General features: G+C 43.4%; 1 protein-coding gene across 6 annotated transcripts in view; it reads right to left on the minus strand.

The window, feature by feature from the left end:
• LOC144684008 (uncharacterized) overlaps window positions 1-24,621 on the minus strand; it is a 134,837-nt gene that overhangs the window by 70,149 nt on the left and 40,067 nt on the right. For 5 of the 6 annotated variants that reach the window (XR_013577380.1, XR_013577379.1, XM_078547687.1 and 2 more), the window contains exon 2: window positions 7,585-7,661. The exons of the other annotated variant lie outside the window; for it this stretch is intronic. Coding sequence is in view for 3 of the 5 variants with exons in the window: in XM_078547686.1 (XP_078403812.1) it covers window positions 7,585-7,661 (77 nt within the window). In the remaining 2 variants the exon portion in view is untranslated. The remainder of the gene's footprint in view (window positions 1-7,584; window positions 7,662-24,621) is intronic. 6 annotated transcript variants of the gene reach the window in all.

The following is a 24,621-nucleotide window of genomic DNA, read 5'->3' on the forward strand; positions in this document are numbered from 1 at the left end:
AGGTGTAGGCCAATCTGCCCCTCGAGCCTGTTCTACCATTTCATTAGATCATGGCTGATCTGTGTCTTAACTTACCCACCTCAGTCCCATATCTCTTGATAGTCTTGCCTAACAGAAATCTATTAATCACAGTTTTGAAAATTTCATTTAGAATCATAAACTCAAAGAATGGTTACTGTTGTATATTTTATAGCTGAGAGCTATGCAGAGGTGACACATTAGTTTACATGTGTGCACTAACTTTATTTACAAGAGTTTTTTTTATACAATGCTTTAAAATGTCTACTCCATGCTTCTAACTCTAGCTTCAAGCTGCTTCATTAGTTTGTTTATTTTTCTTTGAGTCCACCCCCAGGCTTAACCAATCATAAGAACATCAGAACATAATAAATAGGAGCAGGAGTAGACCACATGGCCCAACAAACCTGCTCCTCCATTCAATATGATCATGGCTGATCTTGGGCTTCAACTCCATTTTCCTGCCCGCTCCCCATATCCCTTAATTCCCTGATAGACCAAAGACCTGTCTATCCCAGCCTTAAATGTATTCAACGTTGGAGCATCCACAACCCTCTGGGTTAGAGAATTCCAAAGACTCACAAGCCTTTGCGTGAAGAAATTTCTCCTCATTTCAGTCCTAAACAATCGGCCCCTTATCCGGAGACTGTGTCCCCAAGCAAAGTGAGCATCAATAGCAAACAGACTCACATAGTCAAACACGGAACAACTGAACACTACAGTTACAACACAGAAGGAGGCCATTCAGCCCATCATGACTGTGCAGGCTCTTAAAAGGAGCAATTCGCCTCGTGCCATCCCCTACCTTTTCCCCATGGTCTATCACGAGCAATGTAATAACAAACTCAGTCGTGCGAATTAACTATTTGCTGCTCTGTCACTGGGTTTCTGATATCAAAGGGAACCATTAACTAAGCTAAAACTGTGTATGTGGCTCTGCACTAGGGGTTCAAGCCTGGAAAGTATCGTGTGCAGTGTTAACCAAGAATCGTTTAACACATTGATATCAAATTACCTTATTTGTGCATTAATCTCTTTATTTTAAATGGGTGGAGAAAGGAACTTAATAGAAATGAGTTAATGTATTGTAAGACTTCAGTACCAGTTATCTTGAGGCATGAATATTTTTTTGTCTTCATTCTTTTATGGGATGTGGGCATCGTCGGAAAGGTCAGCATTTGTTGCCCATCCCTAATGCCTTGAACTGAGTGCCATTTCAGAGTGCAAATAAGAGTCAACCACATTACTCTGGGCCTGGAGTCACAGATAGGCCAGGCAAGGATGGCAGTTTCCTTCCTTAGAGAACCTGATGGGTTTTTGGAACATTTGTTTCATGGTCATCATTGCTGAGGCTACCTTTCAATTCCAGATTTTATTAATTGAATTTAAATTCCACCAGCTACCATGGTAAGATTTGAACCCACATGCCCCAAAGCATTAGCCTGCTCTGCTAGATTACTAACCTAGTGACAATACCACTATGCCACTGTCTCCACCAAATGAATTTGCCTCAGGCCTGTAATATAATGTCCTCCCCAAGCCACCATGTAAAATCCAGTACTGAGGCCAAATTGATCTTACTGTTTGGCAATAGGAAGGCACTGCACAAGGGTCACTGGCTGGGCCTGTATAATAACTCAACAGAGAGGACTGGTTTCAACAAGAAACAGATAAACTTTATTGCAGAGAGCTTTTCAGGTGCTGCATGTCCGATCAGGTCTTTCATCAAGAAGCACCACCCGCCCCCCCACTCCCCAGGTTACCACGCTTAGGGCTCATTGGTCGGTGCCTCACAGAACATCACGTGACCTCTGATAGACAGCAGGAGAGGCTATATTTCAGTTACCACATTTACTCCCCCTTTAATTTTTTTTCAATTTCTATTTACAGGGCAGCATTTGTATATCCAACAACATATACACAAAAACAACTTCAGGTGATTAAAGATCAAGTCTCTGAGGTGCTCTCTTTATATGGCTAGAGCAGTGTAGCTCTACCACTTGAGGTTCCTCGACAGGATTGATTGGATCTGGATATACAGCATGAGGCACATCATTAGAAAGTGGCAGTTCTGGGTTTGGCAACTCTACAGAGACTTCGGGCATGTCTGTTCTAGGTCGATCTGTCAACTCAGGAACTGACGATTCGACTTTAATCACAGGCGGAATAGTTGGTTGTTGGGATGCCTCTCTGGCATGAATATGATCTATGTGCCTATGAACGATTCCATCTTCCACTTGCACTTGGAAGGATAAGGGACCTGTCTCTGGGACAATGGTTCCAGGAACTCAGCAAGGTCCACTTCCGAAATTTCACACGAATACTGTGTCACCTACACTGAATGTGCAAGCTTTACAGTGAATATCATGATTTAATTTTTGATTACTCTGATTCCTGTCTACCTTCACCTCTAAATTTGGGAAAACCAGGCTCAACCACACATGTAGGTAGCGTTTCATCAAAATTCAGACAGTGTTGAACCCTTAGTCGAATGTGGCATTGTATGATAACTGAGAAGAAAGTGGGAAAATTCGTGCAAGCATTTTCATCTTCGACATGCCTGGATGCACACTGTGAAGCTCTATCAAGAGTAGTTTTCTACCTTGTGAAAGGATGACAACTCTTGATTCCATCAATTCCATCTTGACAATTTAACTCTGTGTTTCTGGCATGGAATGGTCTCAAATCTTCTGATACAGGTTTCTAGAGTACCTTCTGATAGATAACCTTCTCATACCAGACTCAAAAGTTTGTACAGCTCTCTCGGCTAAACCATTCAATGAGGGATGTTAAGGGGCTGTTTTAACTCCATTCAGATTCATGAATTTCTGAAACTCTGTGCTGGTGAAGACTTTACCGTTATCAGAAATGACAATTTCAGGTAGGCCAAGTATGCTAAAACAGTGACGCAGCTTCTCGATAGGTGCGCTCAGCGTTGGCAATTTGACTTCGTACACATCCATCCATTTAGAAAGTGCATCTACAATCAACAAAAACATGGTACCTAAGAATGGTCCTACATAATCGATGTGTAGTCTAACCCAGGGTCAACCAGGCCGCTTCCACGGATACAAGGGAGCTAAAACAGGCAACTTCTGTTGTTGCTGACAATAGAGACAGTGGTTGACTATGCTTTCAATGTCACTGTCAATGCTTGGCTACTAGACATAACTTCGTGCAAGCATTTTCGTCTTTGACATGCCTGGATGCACACTGTGAAGCTCTGTCAAGAGTGGTTTTCTACCCTGTGAAGGGATAACAACTCTTGATTCCCACAATAAAATTCCATCTTGACAGTTTAACTCTGTGTTTCTGGCATGGAATGGTCTCAAATCTTCAGATACAAGCAAATTTGACCATCATTGCAAAATAAAGTCTCTGACTTCCAACAACATTGGAGCTCTGTTTCCCCAATTTCTAATTTGCTTCACACACACAGGCGAAGAATCCAAGAAATTCAGTAATCACACAACTTCTTGTGGCGCTGGAGCATGTACAATACCCTCTGGTAACAGGAGATGATTGAATGCATCCGCATTTGCAATCTGTAAGCCAGAAAAGTACAGAAAAATATATTCATACCCAGATAATATCAAAGCCCAACGATGTATTCTTGCTGATGCTATTGGCAGAATGGCCTTATCCTCACCGAATAAACCCATTAATGGTTTATGCTCCGACATAATGGTGGAATGTCCACATAGGTACTGGTGGAATTTACTCCAAATACCACTGATTAACCTTCCTTTTCTAGTTGGGAATAACCCTTCTCAGCTGTGGAGAGGGTTCTTGAGACATAGCCAATGGGCCTTTCTGATCCATTTTCCATTCTATGTGATAACCTGGCTTCTACACCATAAGGAGAGGCATCACATGTTAGTACCAAATCTTTCGATGGGTTGCAATATACCAATAAACACAATGAATGCAACAGCTTCTTCACTTTCACAAAGGCTTTTCCCTGTTGTGAATTCCCCGACCAACAGTGATTCTTTTTTAACAAGTGTAATGGTGCCAACACAGTTGACAAGTTAGGCAAGAAGCATCTATAGTTGCTGTTCAGACCCAGGAGGGACTTGAATTCGGTTACATTGGATGGTGAGGGTACATCTTTTATTGCCCAAACTTTCTCTTCTACTCGTTGAAAACCCATGGCGTCCACCCTGTGACCTGGTAACTTCTGGCACTTAAAATTTACATTTTTCCTTCTTTAATTGTACACCGGCTTCCATGAACCTTCTTAGCACCTCCTCCAAGTTGGCCAAGTGTTTGGTCTCGGTTGACCCTTTGGTCTGAACATCATCTAGGTATACTACCACTTGGTGACATCCTTGCAAATGACTCTCCATTGTTCTCATGGAAGATTGCACATGCAGACGATACTCCAAAGGGTAGGCGAGTGTACTGATAAAGACCCTTGTGTGTGTTAATAGTCGCATATCCTCTCGGTGTGCTATCCAGTTCTAATTGTTGGTAGGCGTGGCTCATATCCAATTTTGTATAAGACTTGCCTCCAGCCAGCTTTGCAATTAAGTCGTCTATCCTTGGAATGGGGTACTTATCTAGTTTTGCTGCCTTGTTTACAGTCAATTTATAGTCCCCACAAATGCATATAGTTTGGTCAGGCTTAACCACTTGAACTATGGGCACTGCCCATTCCGAGAGTTGGACAGGTTGGATGATGCCCAGCTTTTCTAACCGGCACAGTTCTACATCCACCTTCTCCTTCGACACATAAGGCACAGATCCGGCATTAAGGAAACGTGGTGTCGCCTGAGGATCCATATATATCTTGGCCTGCACACCTTTTAACTTCCCTAATTCATCCCAAAATACAATGCCGTATTTTCTTAGCAGTTCAGAAACTACTCCTGTTTTCAGGTGAAATATCTCAGACCAGTCAAGCCTGATCTTCTGTAACCTGAAAGACTGGGTCCTTCTCCTTTCACTATTACCACAGGCAGCTGGGCTGTCTGTTGCCTACAAGACACTGGTACTGTGGCGATGCCCTTTACCTGAATAGATTCTCCAGTGTATAACTTTAATTTAGCAGTTGTCTGCTCCAGGTTTATTGGCTGTCTACCTTCATTAAGGTATTTGAAAATGTGCTCTCCCACCACTGTAGCTGAGGAGCCCATATCCACTTCCAGTATTAGTGTTTTCTCATTAACTTGGATTGTGACAGTGATAGGTTTGGTTTTTACAGCGGTGACGTTATACAAGCAATAAATGTCAGTGTCGGTAGCTTCAGGTTCTGCTGTATTTTTTAATTCAATCATGTTGGTTTGCTGCTTTATGGGCTGTTTTAACTTTACCCTGCATTGCCTTACTACGTGACCCTTTTTATTGCAGTAATGGCATTCTGCCTCCTTGAATTTACAGGTGTCCGGTCCGTGGTCACCTCCACATCTATACCAGCTTAATTGCGGAGTCGCTGCTGAAGTGTTTCTACTAGACCTTTTCGTGTTTCTAACAGCGGACATTGTCTCTCACTTTGATGCTGTGTCTCTGATTTTTGCACCACTCCTGATGGAAGGTTCTCGCCTATGCGAAGAACAGCTCCATGTTGTATGTGTTGCAAACCCTGAGTCTCTCATAGCACTTTCCATGGTGAAGGGGATTTCTAGGGCGTGCTCAATGTTGGCGAGTAAATGGTGCTGAATGGCATCGTCCTGAACTCCACAAACTAATCAGTCCCACAGTGTATCATTTAGTATATCCCCGAAGTCACAGTGTTCCGTTAACTGCTTCAGGCTCATTACACAGGTTGCGATGGACTCTCCCGGGGCCCTGACTCTGGAATTAAGTTTAAAACGCAGTGTTATTACGGATGTCTTCGGCTGGAAATACGTTTTCACGAGGTCCACTAATTCATTAAAGGACTTAGAATTGGGCACACTCAGGGACATCAGGCTGTGAATGAGATTGTATGTCTTACTTGCCACATACACACAAAGGGATGACTTTCTGGCTTTTACCCCATGATAATATCGCTCGCTACGAAAAGAAATCTGAGGCGGTCTACATACTGGCTCCAGTCTTCCATATTCGCTTCCTAAGGATCGATTTCGTCGAAGAGTGGCGTGAATGGTGAGTAGTCTTTTCTTTTTCTTAAGATTCGATGTACTCATAGTAACAAGGCAAGGTGCAGCATCTGAGCTATTTTACCCTCGTCGCTAAATGTAATGACTCGACAGAGCAGACAGGTTTCAACAAGAAACAGATAAACCTTATTACAAGGAGCTTTTCAGGTGCTACACGCTCAATCAGGACTCTCGTCAGGAAGACCCACCCCTCAGATTACCCACGTTTAGGGCTCATTGGTCAGAGCCTCCCAGAACATCATGTGACCCCTGATAGACAGCAGGAGAGACTATACCTTCAGTTACTACAACCATGGTTCATTTGTAGTGGCCACATTAAAAAAAGAAATAAAAACAGAAATGCTAGGAGTACTGGAGGTTTGACAGAGATATTCAAAATAATGAGGGGTCTAGACAGAGTAGAAAGGGAGACACTGTTCCCACTGGTGGATTACTCGAGAAGGAGAGGGCACAGATTTAAGGTAATTGGCAAAAGAAGCAACGGAGACCTGAGAAGAAACTTTTATATGCAACGAGTGGTTAAGATCTAGCGTGTGCAGCCTGAGAAAGTGGTAGAAGTAGATTTAATCAAGGCATTTAAGAGGGAATTGGATTATTATCTGAAAAGGAAGAATGTGTAAGGTTATGGGGAGAAGGCGGGGGGTGGGGGGGGCAAAGTGAATTGCTCATTTGGAGAGCCAGCACAGACACAAAGAGCCGAATGGCCTCCTTCTGTGTTGTAACCATTCTGTGGTTCTGTGATACTCAGCAGGTCAGGCAGCAACCATGGAGCGAAAAACAAGAGTTCTTGTTTCAGGTCAATGATGACCCTTCACCAGAAGCTTAAAAAAAAAGACACTTCCTCATGCTAAATGTCAAGGTCTTAAACCAATTCATCCCAAATTCAAGACGTTCATTTCATCGCATCTACTGGGAATATTTGAACATGTCGGGGAGGAACACTAAATTCATGTAGATTTAAGCTGCTTCACTTTTGGGTAGTTGATTTTGCTGTTTTCTGACGTCTGGAAGGCTTTGCATGCTGTATATTGGAAAGACAATCCCTTTCGATTTTCACTATGCTCAAGTGTGTGCAGATACACAAATCAACCAACACCAAAGCCCTGATTCTGTTGGTCATTGAAAGGCAGAAGTTTGTTGAGGCCTGTGAAGGTTGGAATGCAAAGTATAAAAGGGCAGCATCCTGGAACGCTCAGAGTATATTGGGTCTACTTTCCTGTTCTAATGATATTGGAAAATCAACTTGTCAGTTCGAACAGTTTGTGAACCCTGTAGAAAGTCAGAATCTTTTCACCCAGGGAAGTGAATATCTGTAAAACATTTCAGGTTGAAATGATGTGAGTATTATCACTGACCTCTCAGTATTCACTGCTTCACAGGTGGGGACCTGAGCAACTAGTTCCAACATAAAGTTCCGTCGGATTCTAAAATATGTTAAGCGGGTGAATCAAAAATGACGTACCTGCACATTCTTCATTGAGTTCTTCAGCCTCTGAAGCCTGCCTTATGCCTGGCAGTCCTGTAGCCATAATAAGATCTCTGTAGGGGAGGAAGTCAGACTATTATTGAGGCCAGAATTGAAGGAGTGCAGAGATCTCAGAGAATGGTAGGGTTGGAGGAGGTTTCAGAGATAGGGAGGAGAGGGGCCATGGAGAGATTTGAAACGAGCATTGTATTGCATCACATGTACAGCTCAGTGACTGAAAAGTGGAGGAGAACCACATAGCCTCAAAGGGTTTTATCTGGGCGTCTTCTCTGTCTCTTCCACAGATGGTTGGACATTTATAATATCCCCACTGACTTTTAACAACTGTTCTGTGCCTCGTGATTACCCAGTACAAATATTATAATTTTATTATTGGACATTACTGAATTTTAAATATAAACAGCCGATCTAATCATAAAGATTTTCCAACAAATACTTTGGTATGTGACTGGTGATAAATCTAATTTGCTCCTCTCTCCCTGACAGTATTTCTCTTTCCTCTTCTCCACCACCTACTCAGTCGCTGAACTGGGACAATTGGACCACCCACTCGGCAGATCGATGCTGAGTGTCTGTGATATACAGAATGGTTTTCTTCCCCCAATGGTTTTTTTCTCCCACAGCATCCCCCTGGCCCCCACCCATTCTCCCCCCTCCAAATGACTCGACTCATAATCACATCTAAGGAATTAAGCATTAGTCATGAATGGGATCCAAATTTTCACAAAAAGACTGCATTTATATAGCACCTTTCACCTCCTCAGGCTGCCCCAGATTTTTCAGCCAGTAAAGTACTTTGTATGCACAGTCGATGCTGTAAGGTAGGAAACACAGCAATCAATTTGTGCACAGCACGCTCCCACAAGCAGCAATGCGATACTGAGCAAATAATCCGCTTTTGTTTACTGAACTTGGTTGAGGGATAAATATTGGCCCAGATTCTGAGAAGATTTCCCCAGCTCTTCTTAGAAAGAGTGCCATGGGATCTTTTAAGCCCACCTAGGGGTGGCAGACAGGGCCTCAAGTTTAACATCTCATCAAAAAGATGGCACCTCCAACAGTGCAGCAGCTCCTCTGTACTGCATTGGAGTTTTAGCCTAAAATTTTGTGAAGTTGCTGGAAAAGGGGATTGACTCCCACAACCAATTCAGAGATAAGAATGCTGCGAGCTAAGCCACAGCTCCCATTTCTGTGCCTCTGACATTGAGGTCAACACTCTGAGGGAGCCCTTAGGTAACACTTCATATTCCGTCTTATATAGGTCTGATGGGAAAGCAACATTGTTGGGCCTCATGTCCAAGTTAGTATTTAATTGACTGAACAAGTAGGGGTATTAAGTAATAATATAAGTAACTGGAACAAAATGTAAGCAAATAATTCTACTGATTTTCCCAGCTTTTTACTTGGAGCGTTTTAAGCGTACAAAATTTGTACACGTTAGAATCTAACAAGTACTTTGTCAGCCCAAGGTGCAAAACCTATTTGACACGAAGGGCTAAGAATTGGTAATAAAAACAGCAAACGCCAAGAAATGCTTAGCAAGTCGGGCAGCACCTGTGGAGTGGAGAGAGAAACAGAGTTAGAGAGTCAGATGATTCCAATGAAAGTTCATCGACCAGAAATGTTAACTCTGTTTCTTTCGCCGCAGATGCTGCCTGACCTCCTGGGGGCATTTTCTGTTTTAATTTAAAATTTCTAGCACCCACATTATTTTGCTATTTGCTAAAAATTGTTTATTGCCCACCTGTGCCCTTGTTATCGAGGCAGGGAGGACACAAACTTAATGTTATCTCTTCATTTGCCTGGTTGTAATATTTTCTTTTTAGTCATTCATGGGATGTGGGTGTCACTGGCCAGGCCAGCATTTGTTACACATCCCTAGTTGCCCTAGTTCAGAGGGCGTTTAAGAGTCAACCACATTGCATTGCTGTGGATCTGGAGTCACATGTAGGCCAGACCAGGTAAGGATGGCAGACTTCCTTGCCCAAAGGAAATTAGTGAACAATCAACAATCGACAATGGCTTCATTGTTAGACTTGAATTCCAGATTTTAATTGAATTCAAATTCTACCATCTGCCATGGTGGGATTCGAATCCAGGTCCCCAGAGCATTACCCTGGGTCTCTGGATTACTAACCCAGCAACAATACCACAACTCCTTCGCCTCCCATGTTGGTCTGACAGGGGCACATGCTGCCGGCTGCCTGATTGCTAAGCAGGGGGTCCAAGCAGCGTTCACTGATAGCACGTGGTACAGCCAACCTACTCCTCACAAAGGCAGTCTGTCCCTCTTAAAGGGAAACTGCAATGAAGCATAATAGCCCGCTGCTCCGTCATTCTAAAAAAGAAAAACAGAACACCAGGACTGAAAGTTCTTAGGTTCACAGATATAGTGCTGGATGCCTTAGCGGTGGAGGTGAGCAGGAGGGGAGATGCATATTCCTGTGGAGGGATGGGGGAAGGGCAAGAGGTCCAGTAGGACCACTCTCAGGAGATAATGGAAGCAGGTGACCAGGGAACTCAATTCCTAGAGTCTGGCCTTGAAGAGTTGGCAGCAGTGACACAAGGAGTCGAATGACCTGAGGTTGCTGGACAAGGTCAGTGAAGGCATCTTCACATGGCATCTCCTACCCACCATACCACCAAACCCTTGGTGCCCCACACTGCCATCACTCTACCAACACACTGCCTGTCACTCAGGATTCAGGCCTAACATCTAGATGCTTCATCTCACCCTCACATTCCAATGCTGCTAGCCTCACACCCACCTCTTGCGACCTCCATTCTGCTCCAACTATTCAGCTGTGAAAAGCACATCACCAAACACAGTGCAGCACAATCACTGACATCCTGCCCTTTCTCTTGCAGGACAAGTGTTGTAAAGGTGTTTGGTGTTTCACAGAGAGATCTGGAGACTTGTATGGTTAAACATAAACCGCTTATTGGTAACCAATAGCTATGTACATATCTAAGGTACTGCCTTGCAGCTGCTGTCTCCATGTTGGCTCCTCCCACACTCTACTCCACACACACTCTAGTCTCATGTGACTCTTTACATTATACTGTGGACGGTACTGTTCTTCAGTCCCACGTTAACCCTTACTCTGCCGAACACCATTATTCTACAACAAGGAGGTACGCAATAGAAGGGAGCAGAGCAGCACTGGCAATGGACAAGGATACCTGCACCTCCTCAGCCCTGGGGAGGAGATGGGTTTCTGTGTCATGGGGCCAGCTACAACAGTGCATCCGCTGTCACCACTAACATTGAGGATGTATGCTCCTTCCCTTGGCCCCTTTTCAGTACACTGCCATTCAGCATGATAAGCAACTGTGACCAGGAACCTCTTGTTTCCCACCCTACACCGCCCCCTCCTTCACACCAAGCTTCCCCTTTCTGAGCTCCTGCCTTCAAACACCCAAGAACTATCCACCTGCCCAGCCACAGCAGACCCAGGAGCAGAGAGAGAGTAACACACAGCACAGGTGAACTTGATCTGAAGCTCGCAACCACCAGTTCAAATACTGGCACCACACATACCTTGGAGGCTGGTATAGAGGCAGGATCAGCATGTAGTGAGTCAGGAGGCACCATTTGGGTTCAGAGGAACCCAAATGTTAACCAGCTCACTGCGCAAAAAAGTCACTGATGGGTTCTGCAGCAGAGGAATGTGATGAGGACCATGATGTGGCGGCACACAGGACAGCACTGATGAACATACACACCAAGTTGCTGGGTGCATTGGCTGGGCCTTCCAGACAGTCTCCTGTCGCTGTCAAAGAGCATGGAGGAGTCAGGCTCCAACCTGGCAGAGGGCATCGTGTAGACCTTACCCTCTCCGCTGTCTCTGCTCCATCTCACTTGGCGCACTGCAGACCCAGAGGCACCCCAACTGCTGCCCCCATATCTGTTGCAGTCTTTGAGTGGATGGGTCACCAAATCCTCTGCTCTCCCTGTGAGGACACAATAACACTCCCTGACTAATCCAGGGACTCAATACAACACCTCCAAAAACATTCCTTGGTAGCTCCAGAGACGTTGCAATAGAGGGAGTTAGGGTAAAACAACATTCTGCAAGTCGGGTGCCTTACCCTGTAAACAATACCAGTCATGGATCCGTCTTGTAGCTTTATCAACGTTTTTTGCTGAGTGACAAGCAAAAACATTGAATGGATCTGTGTGCTCCAAGTTTTGTAAAGTGTGTGTCAAATCAGCCAGTGGGGCTGTCTGCATCAAGATCTGGCCATGGAGTTGGCACGTCCATGTGAATGCTCTTCCCAGCATGGGACGCTGTACAGGCTGCACGGGGATCGGCTCGGAGCATTGGCATATCCCGTCATACTGGGCTCCATGGATCTGGATCCATGTTTTGCAGCCTAAATATTGAGTAGCCTTGTGTTTCCTAATATGTCTATTAGCCTGAACAATAACTTTGACAGTCTTAATTTAAATCCTGCTGGGTGCGGTCCTACAGATGTCCCACATAGCCCCTAACTTGGCATTGGTTGATAATGTCACTCAGGAGATACCACAGGATGGCCTGAAAATAGCATATTGGTGCTGTTGGGGTATATCTCCCCATTGTTGGGGAAGAGTAGAGAAGCATACGAATTACGAATTAGCAGTAGGATTAGGCCACTTGGCCCCTCAAGCCTGCTCTGCTATTCAATAATATCATGGCTGATCTGGTTGTGGCCTCAACTCCACATTCTGTCAATTCCCCAATAACCTTTAACTCCCTTGTTCGTCAAGAATCTATTTAAGCCTTAAAAATATTCTTTTAAAAAAAAATTCATTCAAGGGATGGGCCAGCATTTATTGCCCATCCCTAGTTGCCCTTGAGAAGGTGGTGGTGAGCTGCCTTCTTGAACCACTGCAGTCCATGTGGTGTAGATATACCCACAGTGCTGTTAGGGAGGGAATTCCAGGATTTTGACCCAGTGACAGTGAAGGAATAGTGATATATTTCCAAGTCAGGATGGTGAGTGACTTGGAGGGGAACTTCCAGGTGGTGGTGTTCCCATCTATCTGCTGCCCTTGTCCTTCTAGATGTTCATGGTCGTGAGTTTGGAAGGTGCTGTCGCAGGAGCCTTGGTGAATTCCTGCAGTGCATGTTGTAGATGGTACACACTGCTGCTATTGTTTGTCGGTGGTGGAGGGAGTGAATGTTTGTGGATGGGGTGCCAATCAAGCGGGTTGCTTTGTCCTGGATGCTGTCAAGCTTGAGTGTTGTGGGAGCTGCACTCACCCAGTCATTTGGGGAGTATTCCATCACACTCCTGACTTGTGCCTTGTAGATGGTGGACAGGCTTTGGGAAGTCAGGAGGTGAGTTACTCATCGCAGGATTCCTAGCCTCTGACCTGCTCTTGTAGCCACAGTGCTCATATGGCTAGTCCAGTTCAGTTTCTGGTCAATGGTAACCCCCAGGATGTTCATAGTGGAGGATTCAGTGATGGTAATGCCATTGAACATCAAGGGGTGATGGTTGGATTCTCTCTTGTTGGAGATGGTCGTTGCCTGGCACTTGTGTGGAACGAATGTTACTTGCCATTTTCAGCCCAAGCCTGGATACTGTCCAGATCTTGCTGCATTTGGACATGGACTGCTTCAGTATCTGAGGAGTTGCAAATGGTGCTGAATATTGTGCAGTCATCAGTGAACATCCCACTTCTGACCTTATGATGGAAGGAAGGTCATTGATGGAACAGCTGAAGATGGTTGGGCCGAGGACACTGATTGACCCTGCCTCCACTGCTCTCCAGGAAAGAGAGTTCCAAAGATTCGTGACTCTCAGAGAAAAAATTGTGTCTCATCTCTGCCTTAAATGGGAGATTCCTTACTTTTATACTGTGTCCTCTCGTTCTAGTCTTTCCCACAAGGGGAAACAGCATTTGAGCATCCACCCTGTTGAGTCCCCTCCTGATCTTGTATGTTTCTGTAGGATCACCACTCAATCTCCTAAACTCCACTGGAGACAATCCAACCTGTCCAACCTTTACTTGTAAAATAACCCCTCCCATCCCAGATATCATTCGAGTGAACCTTCTCTGAACTGCTTCTAACACAGTCAGGAGACTCAACCTGAGATTACTTGATGTGAATTCAGGGTGGTCCAAATGAAAGGTGTTTCATTACCTAACCTTGACATCTCTCACTTTGATATCTGACATAAAACAACCATTAAAGACTGATATAAAAGCAAAAAACTGCGGATGCTGGAAATCCAAAACAAAAATAAAAATACCTGGAAAAACTCAGCAGGTCTGGCAACATCTGCGGAGAGGAACACAGTTAACGTTTCGAGTCCGTATGACTCTTCAACAGAACTAAGTAAAAAAAGACTGATGCTTTTCACCATTCAGTGCTTTGCCTGCATCGCATAATTTCCAAACACTATCTCACAGCATATGGATATGATTTGTTTTTTCAGCTCAGTTAGTAAAGCCCTCAAGCCCTTTTGTTTTTGCCAAGCTGATAGATCTGTTTTCCCAGAAATGTGTAATTGTTTAAAGAACATTTAAGGAGCACTGCCAAGCTTGGGAGGTGTTTGCTTGTTACAACTGGTTTATGTCTCAAACTGCTTCACCACAATGGATCAGAGAAATAGCTGCTTATTGTGTTCTCTAAACATCAGTGGCTTAGAGATGGCTTGAATTTAAATTACCTAATAAGTTGCTAATCACTCTATTCTAACAAGCGCTTGTCATGGGAGGGACAAATGTTAACCAGAACACCAGGAGCATTCCCATCTTCAAATGAATTTTATTATGGGATTGTTTCTTCTCTTGGTCACCTTTGCCTCAAAGGACAAACATGTTCGTCATCTGGGGTGCTTGGTAGGGCTCCAGGGGAATGTTTCTTTTAAAAATTATTATTTCATGGGATGTGGGGATTGCTGGCAAGGCCCATTCCTATTTGCCCCTTTGGGCTATTTCAGAGGGCAGTTAAGAGTCAACAACATTGCTGTGGATCTGGAGTCTCATGTAGGCCCAGACCAGGTAAGGATGGCAAATTTTCTTCCCTAAAGGACATCAGTGAACCAGATGGGTTTTTAACAACAATTAACAGTGGTTTCATGGTGACTATTACTGAGACTAGCTTTCTAATTACAGATGTTTATTAATTGAATTTAAATTCACAAGAACACAAGAAATAGGAGCAGGGACCCCCAGATTATTAGCCTGGGCTTCTGGATTACTAGTCCAGTGACATTACCAGTATGACACCATCTCTCTTGTACCTGACGGCCAAGACTGATCTGTACCCATGAGGTTCTGCTGCAAACAGGCCAGGATACCGCAAATGACTGCATTTGGGCTAATTGCTGACTTGGGATTCCCTCTCCTTGTGTTTTCTTTCTACCTCTGATTTGCGCTTACTTTTGAAGGAGGCCGCACTGTTTTTTATTTGGTTGAGCCAGGTGCAGCGATCCTGGGAGAGCGTCTCCCAGGGCTCAAAGTCAACCTCCAAACCCCTGAGTGAAGCATTCAGAGTGTCCTTGTAGCGCTTCCTTTGACTGCCATGAGGGCGCACCCCAGACTCGAGCTCTCCATAGAATATTCGCTTCAATGAGCGAGTGTCAGGCATTCTGGCTACATGACAAGCTCAACACAGTTGTGACTGTCTCCATATGGTGTGGATGCTTGGCAAGCCAGCTCGGGTGAGCACCTCAGCGTCTGGTATTTTGTACTGCCATCTGATCTTCAGAAACTCTGAAAGCAGCTCGAGTGAAAGTGGTTGAGCCTCTTGACATGATGCTGGTACACAGTCCAAGTCTCGCACAGTGTTGTAGGGTGGCCAAGTTGTACTACTAGTGATAGAGTTGATCTGCAGACATTTCTTGGGTGGAAATTTATTTACAATGTAGTCAGCAGCAACTACACGTGTGCTATCAACTCCAACTCCAACTCTATCTCTACACTGATTGCTGAGGTAGCCCATGCTACTCTCTTATTGGTTACTACAGACCATGTGACCTTACCTAACAAGTATTATTCTTAAAGGTACATTGCACACTAAGTAAAACCATAATTACTACATTCATCCCTCTTTAACTAGGCTATACATATTATATTTACAAGTACATATTTTCCAAGACAACATAATATTTACACTGGGTAAGGAATTTACAAGTTCAGTCTTTCAGGTGGCTTTCTGGTACGTGTGGAACATCGCAGGTCCACAACTTCAGATTCTTTGTCAGGAACCTCCTTTTCCAGAGTTGCCTGAATATCAGGTGCTTCGGTGGGCACTTACAGTTCTGTATCCTCAACTCTTACAGGAACATCAGACATGTCTGTCCTGGGTTGAATATCCTCGACAGGAAATGCAGACCCGGTCATGGCTGCTGGTGGAACCAAATTTTGATGATTTGTCTCTCTCTTCCTTAAATGGTCCACATGTTTATGGATGATCCGGCCTCCCACCTCCACATGGTAAGATAGAGGTCCAGTCACTGCACTTGTTTTACCCGGTAACCACTTTGGTCCTTCCCTGAAATTTTTCACGTATACCGGCTCTCCCATGGTAAGTTTCCTCTCGCCAGTCGTGTCTGGTTTTCTGGCTTCCCTGACTCCTTTCCACCTTCCCCTCTAAATTCGACATTATTAAGCTCAATCTCGTCCTGAGACAGCATTTCAACAATAACTCTGCAGGTGTGACACCTGTTGCTGTGTGAGGGGTAGTCCTGTAATGAAAAAGAAAGTGTGCTAGCTTGGTTGCTAAGGAATCTCCAGTTAGCCTTTTCATGCCTGTCTTGAACGTTTGGACCGCCCTTTCGGCCAGTCCGTTTGAGGAAGAGTGGTACGGTGCAGTTTGCACATGAGTGATACCGTTGAGGCTGATAAACCGTTGAAACTCAGCATTTGTAAATGCTGCACCGTTATCGGAAATGACAACTTCTGGTAGTCCGTGAATGGTAAAACTCTGACGTAGTTTCTCAATTGTAGCAGCCGACGTCAGTGACTTCACCTCATATGCGTCGACCCATCTTGAATGGGCAGTGACAATGAGCAGAAACATTGTTCCCAGGATTGGTCCAACGTAGTCAATGTGTAACCGCACCCAGGGTCTACCTGGCCACACCCATAGGTGTAACGGAGCTGTCACTGACAACTTTTGCAGTTGCTGACATTGCACACAGTGCTTTAGTAAACTTTCTATTTTGCCAACCATCCCAGGCCCCCATAGATAGCTGCGTGCTATGGTCTTCATTCGGGAAATTCCTGGATGGGCACAGTGTAGTTCAATTAAAAGTGGCTCCCTTCCCTTTTAACACCTGGATTAGACTGACCTTCAATCTTTTAAACTCAATGGAATACAAGCCACATTTATGCAATGAGTTAACCCTTTTAAGCCTTGGTACCATTCTAGAGATTCGTCATTGTACAACTCCTTTGACCAATATATATTTTTTGAGGTGCGGTGCCCAGAACTGAACACAGTGCTCCAGGTACAATAAGTAGTGATGTTATGCCCAATGATAATCTTTCCCTGTTTCTACACATTTTTATGCCCTAAACCTGCCCCTCATTTCTCAGTTGATCTTTAAGGTAAAGATAAGGTAAGAAAAGCTTCAGGGGGTGGCATGTTAGCTGGATGTAAGTTTTTCCTTGGAGATGAGGTGTTACAGTGTCCGTTGTGACTCAGTGTGAGCGCTCTTGTCTTTAAGTCAGGGTGTTGTGGGCTCAAATGCTGCTCCAGAGACCTGAACACAAAATCTGGTGCTGTCAGTACTGAGAGAGTGCTGCAATGTCAGAGCTCAGTTGAGGCATTAAACATGGACCCTGTTTGTCCTCTAAGGTGGATATAAAAGTTCTCATTACACTGTTTAGAAAAAAAAAACTACAGGGGAGTTTTCCCTGATTGCCTGGTCAATGTTTATCCCTCAGTCAACATCACTAAAAGAGGTTGGCTGCTCATGATTACATTGCTGTTTGTGGGAGCTTGCTGTGTGCAAATTGGCTGCTGCATTTCCTACATTGCAGGGAAGTGGTGGCATAGTGGTATTGTCACTGGACTAGTATTCTAGGGACCTGGGTACGAATCCCATCCAAGACAGATGGTGAAATTTGAATTTAATAAAAATCTGGAATTAAAAAGTCTGACGATGACCACAGCACCATTGCCAATTGTTGTGAAAACCCATCTGGTTCATTAATCCCCTCTGGGGGAGGAAATCTGCTGTCCTTACCTGGTCTGGCCTATAGGTGATTCCAGACTCACAGCAATTGACTCTTAAGTGCCCTCTGAATGAGGGATGGGCAGTAAATGCTGGCCTAGTTGCAATGCCCACATCCCATGAATGAATATAATTATTTTTAAAATAGCAATTACACTTCAAAAGTGCTTCAGTGGCTGTACGGTGCTTTGGGATGTCCTTCAATGGTGAAAGATGCTATAAAAGTTCTTTCTTTTAATTCCTATCAGTCGGGATGTGCCAAGCACATGCAGTCAGGGGTGAAACCCATGAAGGAAATGGACTAAAACATTTCCCAGGCAGGGAAGCTCACCCACCAAAATAAAAGGAAGTTTGAAGAAATTGCAGCCATTTCTCATGGCCGTGGAATGAGGAATGTTAGCAATGCAAAAATATTTAGTTTTCTGAAGTTTCCCTCAAATTCCAGATACTTTGAACCTCTGAAGCCCCTTGATGTACAGCATGTTATTGCTTTAACACTGAGCTTGTTATTCTGTGGAGTATTTTCCACGCTGTGATTAATTAGGCTCGAGCAACTCCCCTCAGAGAGGGAATTTGCACTTGGAGAACCTTTATTTGCAATTAATCATGGCCAAGGTTAACAGAAGTTGGGAGTGAGGTTTTCTTTGCGGCTTGGACTGTTTGCCCTATCTTCCTGTTATCATTCGTAGAGTACCATCGTTCTTTCTCAGTATCAGCAGAGTGCAACCAACATGTCATTTGTGTCACTGATATTGCTTTTCTTTATTTCTCCCAATATTCTCCACTTCCCATCCTCATCCAGCAACCCTGCCCCGTTCCCAACCACCAGCACAGACAGTCTGCAGTGTAGCTTCAGAACTGGCAGTCCTCTGCTACTTAGTGCAGGTGACCAGCCTTTCTGAGCGAATGCAGGCATTGGGAGCACCTCCGTCAATAGGATGCAGCCCTCACTGATGCCTGCAGACAAAGATATCACTGTAGAGGTGGCTGTTGCAAAGCAGAAGTTAATACGAGTTCAGAAGTTGGAACTGACAGCAATGAGGAGCAGGAACTGACAGAATTGAAGAACAGGAACTCTGCTTTACTCTGCTCCCCATGGCTACTCCTTCTGACTGTGATCCAGGGATTTAATCTGGTACTTCACTGGTCTTCATTCATCTTTATTGGTCAACAGCAAACTCATATAACACCACTGAGTGATACCCACTTCTGGTCCTATCAGGATAAGAGCGATCTTGCATTTATATAGCACCTTTCACATCCTTTGGTTGTTCCCCAAGTGCTTCACATCCGATGAGTTGCTTTTGAAGGTTAGTCACGGTTAGTGTAAGTAAAAATAACAATTTATGCACTGTCAGCTCCCAGGAACATCAATGAAATAAATTTTTATTTCAGAGTTCCAGCATCCATGGTATTTTGCTTTTATATTATTTACAATTATTAACGAAATAAATGACCAGCTGGTCTATTTAATGTTTGGTGAAAATATTGTGGAGATTCCTCTGCCCTTCTTCAATTGAAATCTTTTATGTTGCTTGAACAGGCAGATGGCACCTTGTTTTAATCTCAAAAGCAGCACTTCTGACTGTGCTCAGTTTCAGTCTAGATGATACGTTCAAGTCTCTGGTCAGTAGTTTGATCCCACGGCTGCCTGACTAAGAGTTAAAGTGTTACCACAGAGCGGAGCTCCTTTTAGGCTCAGAACTTCAATGTTACAGGGTAAATCGTCTGGGGGAACTTGTTCCTTGTCTGGAGGAACTCAACAGCAACAGCAACAACAGCTCGCAATAGTTTGGCACCTTTAACTTAGTAAAACACCCCAAAGCACTTTACAGGAATGTAATGAAAACAAAAATTCACACCGAGCCAAGGAAGAGATTAGGACAGGTGACCAAAAGCTCATAAAGGAGATGAGAGAGATAGAGGCAGAGATGTGGGGAGGGGACTCCAGGGCTTAGAGGCTAGATAGCAACAGGCATGGCCACCAAGGGTGGGGTGAACAAAGCGGAGAATGCATAAGAGGCTTGGGCTTGTGAGGTTCATGCTGCATCACAGTGAGGGCAAAACCTTCAGTGGGGATGTAGAATAGATGCTAGTCGATCAGTCATCCATTATACATCCTGTCTTCTTTGTGGGAAACGTATGACAGGCGGTCAATTTATCAACCATTCTACACCCTCTTGTAAAGTTGAATATTGAAGCTGTTTCGAGGGGACCTTCAGCCTGCATTTTTTCAGTTCCAAAGGTTTAGAGTTTGGAGGGTAAATATGATCAAAGCAACAATAATATTATTAATAAGTCACACACTATCCAGACTTGGAACCATTTCAGCGTTCTTTCACTGTTTTTGGGCCAAAATCCTGGAATTCCTTAACAGCACTGTGGGCGTGCCCATGCAATGTGGACTACAGCGGTTCAAGAAGGTAACTCACCACCACCTTCTCAAAGGTAATTAGGGATGAGTAATCAATGCTGACTTGGCTAGCGATGCCCACATCCCACAGACGAATAAAAAAATATTGGGTTGTCTTTCATATGAAGCCTCCCAGGGTATGTCAGCAGATAAAAAAGAGACATGTCAAAGCTTTTCGTCTTGCACTCATCAGGACACTTCGCAAGAATGCCAATATAAGGGGAAAACAACAATTTATACTGCTTGAGAAGAGAGTGCTGATTGGTGGACAAGTGGACTCTAGAGGTGTTGCCATGGAGAGTGCAAGACGAAAAGCTGCGATGTCTCTTTTTTCAGCAATACTCAAGTTCTGTACTACCAAACGAAAATATTATTATAACAAGTCTCTGAAAAATATATATCTTACAAAGCTATAGCATGGCCAAATGAAATTTACTGAAAGATGTTCACTGTCGGTGATATTAGGCTGCAACCTGAACATGTCGATATGAAATTGCTCTTCCACTATTCTAACACCTTTTATTAGTATTTATATAAGACGTATGTATGAGTTAAGCCCTTCAGCAAAATAGCAGAGAAAAGATGTCATATGAATGGGTCCTGATGAAGAGTCATGCGGACTTGAAAAGTTAACTCTGTCTTCCTCTCCACAGATGCTCTTAGACCTGCTGAGTTTTTCCAGCAATTTTTGTTTTTGTTTCAGATTTCCAGCATCTGCAGTATTTTGCTTTTGTCACATGGATAGGTTAGGCATTTGACCAATATTACTTTCTACAGTAACTCTGAGGATCTATTGCACAACAGTGCAGGTGCTACACTCTTCAAGGATGTTGTGATGGGTCTTAACCCACTGCCTTTTGTTTTGATAGTTGTGCTGCCAAAATGCCACTGTTGAAACTTTTATATATGATCCAATATAAAAAGGAAAACACTCAAATAACTACCATAAGCCAGTTTGGCACTGCATCAACAAAAACAGCTCTCCTGGATTCATGGTTGATTGAAACTCAATTACTCATTCAGCAGCTCAATCAGCATGCAGAAGTATTTATTATTTGATAACCAACAATAGTAAAGAACTTGCATTTATACAGCACCTTTTACGATCTCAGGACATCCAAAAGTATTTTATAGCCAATGGAGTTTATTTTTAAGTGTAATTCATGCTGCCGTGTGGGAAAATATGGCAGCCAAATTTGCACATAGCAAGATCCCACAGGCAATAAGAAAATGACCAGGTCGTCTGTTTTGGTGACACTGGATAAAGAGTGACCTCAGCTGAGGAATTAACTAGCATTATCTGTCCAGGGCAGCAGCATCACCTTGGTTGACAAACTGAACTTCCTTCAGTTGTTTCTGAAGGATTCTGTGCACACCACGGCAGTACAATTAAATGCACAAACTAAGCTCTTTGATGACTGGTTGCAACATATGATGGGCAGAATTTGATTCTAATTGTGGCAGTAATGAGAGATGGCAGTCGTTTTAATTTGAATGTTGTGCACTTTTATAACTTTTATAAAAAATTTAACTATTGCAAATAAGCCATCCAAATAATTTATACCTCTAAATATAGCCACTGTTGTTCACACAGCAGACAGATCCAAACATCTTTTTCATAATTCCAGACCTATCGTGCAACAGGGCTGTACTGCATTCTCATTGTGGGATACAGATACATACATCTAATTCTTTGTCTGAAATTTGTGCACTAATTTAGCTATTGCCTTTACAGTTAAGAATAAATCAGTGCCTTCTTCCACTTGAAACAACTGAAGAAAAAAAGATTTAGACAAGTAAATTAGGTACCTGTTATTTTGCAGTTATCATTTTAAGGCCACAAGAATCATTGCAGATCATTCTGATATGCAACTCGCACTGACTCTCAGTAATAAAATGGTTTATGCTTTTTTTAAAAAAAAAAGACATTTAGATTTGTTTTTCAGATGCATAGCAGGCAGCTTGGGGGATGAGGCATGTTGCAAGTGTTATATAATGGGACATGCGATCTGTATAACAGATGGCAGCTCTTAATGACTGAATGCAGCCTGCAGTTGAATCATACACAAAAACTGTAAGCTTGAAAGCAGAGAGACCAGTTAGCTGGCTAGCAAACAACCTGGGTTTTCATATTTTTGGGAGATATTGTCAGCACATTTCAGACAATGTAGATACCTATTATCCCACCGTTCCAATCCTGTTGCACGTAATATGTCTGGAATTGTGGAAATGATACGTGAATCATTCGGCATGTGCACAACAGTAGCTATACTTGTTTTTCACAGCTGAGGAACAACTGCATTATTTATCAGTCACTTGATTTATTTAAAAACATTTTTGGTATACTTCTGGCAAGAAAAAATAGACAATACAAAGAATCATCTGCATACAATTGTGTGTTTTAAAAGGCTTTGAAATTTGAGAAGTAGTCCAACTACACATCTGGAAAGGGATGCTCATGTCAAGGGACTAGGATTACTAAAACAAACATTTATGAAGGGTTGATTACTGAATCGTTTTAACCAGGTTTTAGTCTAGCAAAAGGATTCCTGTTCCTTTAATTTAGCAGATATCGTGCAAAGATAATCAGAATTAATATTGCCTCTTAGTGATCATAAACTCCACCTAAAATAGTAGCTGATTTTTATTGCCAGTTTTGAAATTATTGCTTCAAAAACCACTCAACTGGCTTCATTTATTCCTGCACATTGTCAAATACTGGAAGAAACAGGGTGAAGAGCCAACCCCAGTAAGGAATTCTTAGCTGAAAAACAAAGCCAGTGAAGAATATACAATGAGATCACCTGCAAACCGGTCATGTAGAGCAATGCTGAATTCTAATCAATAAAACCAGAGCACATCATTTGCAAACAATAAGCTGAATCGTAAATGAATCAATCACTCTATGTAAACCTGAGTAACGACAAGGTGATTGGAGATGCAAGATAAATCTAAATACGCAATCAAGTTGTTTGACAGAAAGGTTTGCTAGATGGACCAAATACATTTCGCAGAAGCGTTCAAAAGATTATGCCATGTGCATTATAAAGTTAGATGCTTGTAATATCATCTCCATCTAAATTTTGACAGGTACTGACAGAACAGCACCAACTACACCGACTCACTCACCCGCTGCTTAATGAAACAATAGCAATAGCAATAGCGTGTGAGAGCTGGATCTGAGAAGCTTGTATGTATGTGGAGAATTTGCAGTCAAAATTATTCTATCATTTCCAGTCACGCAACAGCAATGGCTCCTGGTTTATTCAAAACTAGAATAATTAGGACAGACTTTGGGAATATGTTAAAAATAGTAACGAACATAACAAAAGTTTTCGGCAAAAGACCTACAGCTCGTTGATCCCACCTATCCACTGTACTCCCATGGTACATCACTGATGATCCTGAAATCCATTTGTTGACAGGCAGTCTCAATATATTTCTGAAGAGGTGATTTAAAAGGGACAACAGCTTCAGGAGATAATGTACCGTTTTGTAAACAGAATTGGATGTATTAATAGAATTACTATTATTCCATTGCCAAACATGACTTCTATCTGAGTTTTAGTAAAAATCGAACTCTGAACTTTTATCTCTCTGGGCCAATTAATTTAATCCATCTTCACTTAACAAAACTGTGATGCTGGAACAACTGCCAATATTAACAATACATTTTCGGTCTAATTTTTTAAAAAGTTCGAGAGATTATGGATATTGCTAATGAGGTCAGTATTAATTACCCTTCCCGAGTTGCCCCTAAGCAGGTGGCAGTGGGCCTTTTTTCTTGAAACGCTGCAGTCCGTGTGGTGAAAGTATTTTCGCAATGCTTGTTAGGTAGATCATTAAAGGATTTTGACCCAGCAATGATGAGGGAAAGGTGATCCATGTCTACGATCAATGTCCATGACTCAGAGGAGAGCTTGGAATTGACGGCGTTCCCATTAAAGGCTTCACTGGAGCAGCATGGGAATACGCTAATATTTTCCCTGTGCCAGCCCCATTTATTTAGATTACCCTGCCCCCCCCACCCCAGGTTAGCACATCAGCAGCAGCGGGAAGTCCCACCCATCAAAGAAGAGACCCTGGGGTTTCGGGCCCATTATACCAAGACTGCAGAGGTAGAGAAGGTGAAGAATAAACAAAAATGTTTAAGCTGGTTAGAAACATCTATGGGGTACAAATAAAGGCACCAGAGAGGAATGCAACAAAGGACATTAAACATACATTACGGACAGAATTTTGCCCTCGGATGGTGGGCGGGCCCCACCGGCTCGGCGGCGGGCGGAAAGCCGACCCCCGCCACTGAAACGGGGCCCACCGTCATTTTAAGCGGGCAGGCCAATTAAGGCCCACCCAGCGGCATCCCCGACAGGAAGCGTGCGGTGGGGGAGGGATTCCCCATCTGTCAAAGTGCGCGC

The sequence above is a fragment of the Cetorhinus maximus genome, chromosome 8 (genome assembly GCF_964194155.1).
Source record: "Cetorhinus maximus chromosome 8, sCetMax3.hap1.1, whole genome shotgun sequence".
NCBI classification, from domain to species: Eukaryota; Metazoa; Chordata; class Chondrichthyes; order Lamniformes; family Cetorhinidae; genus Cetorhinus; species Cetorhinus maximus.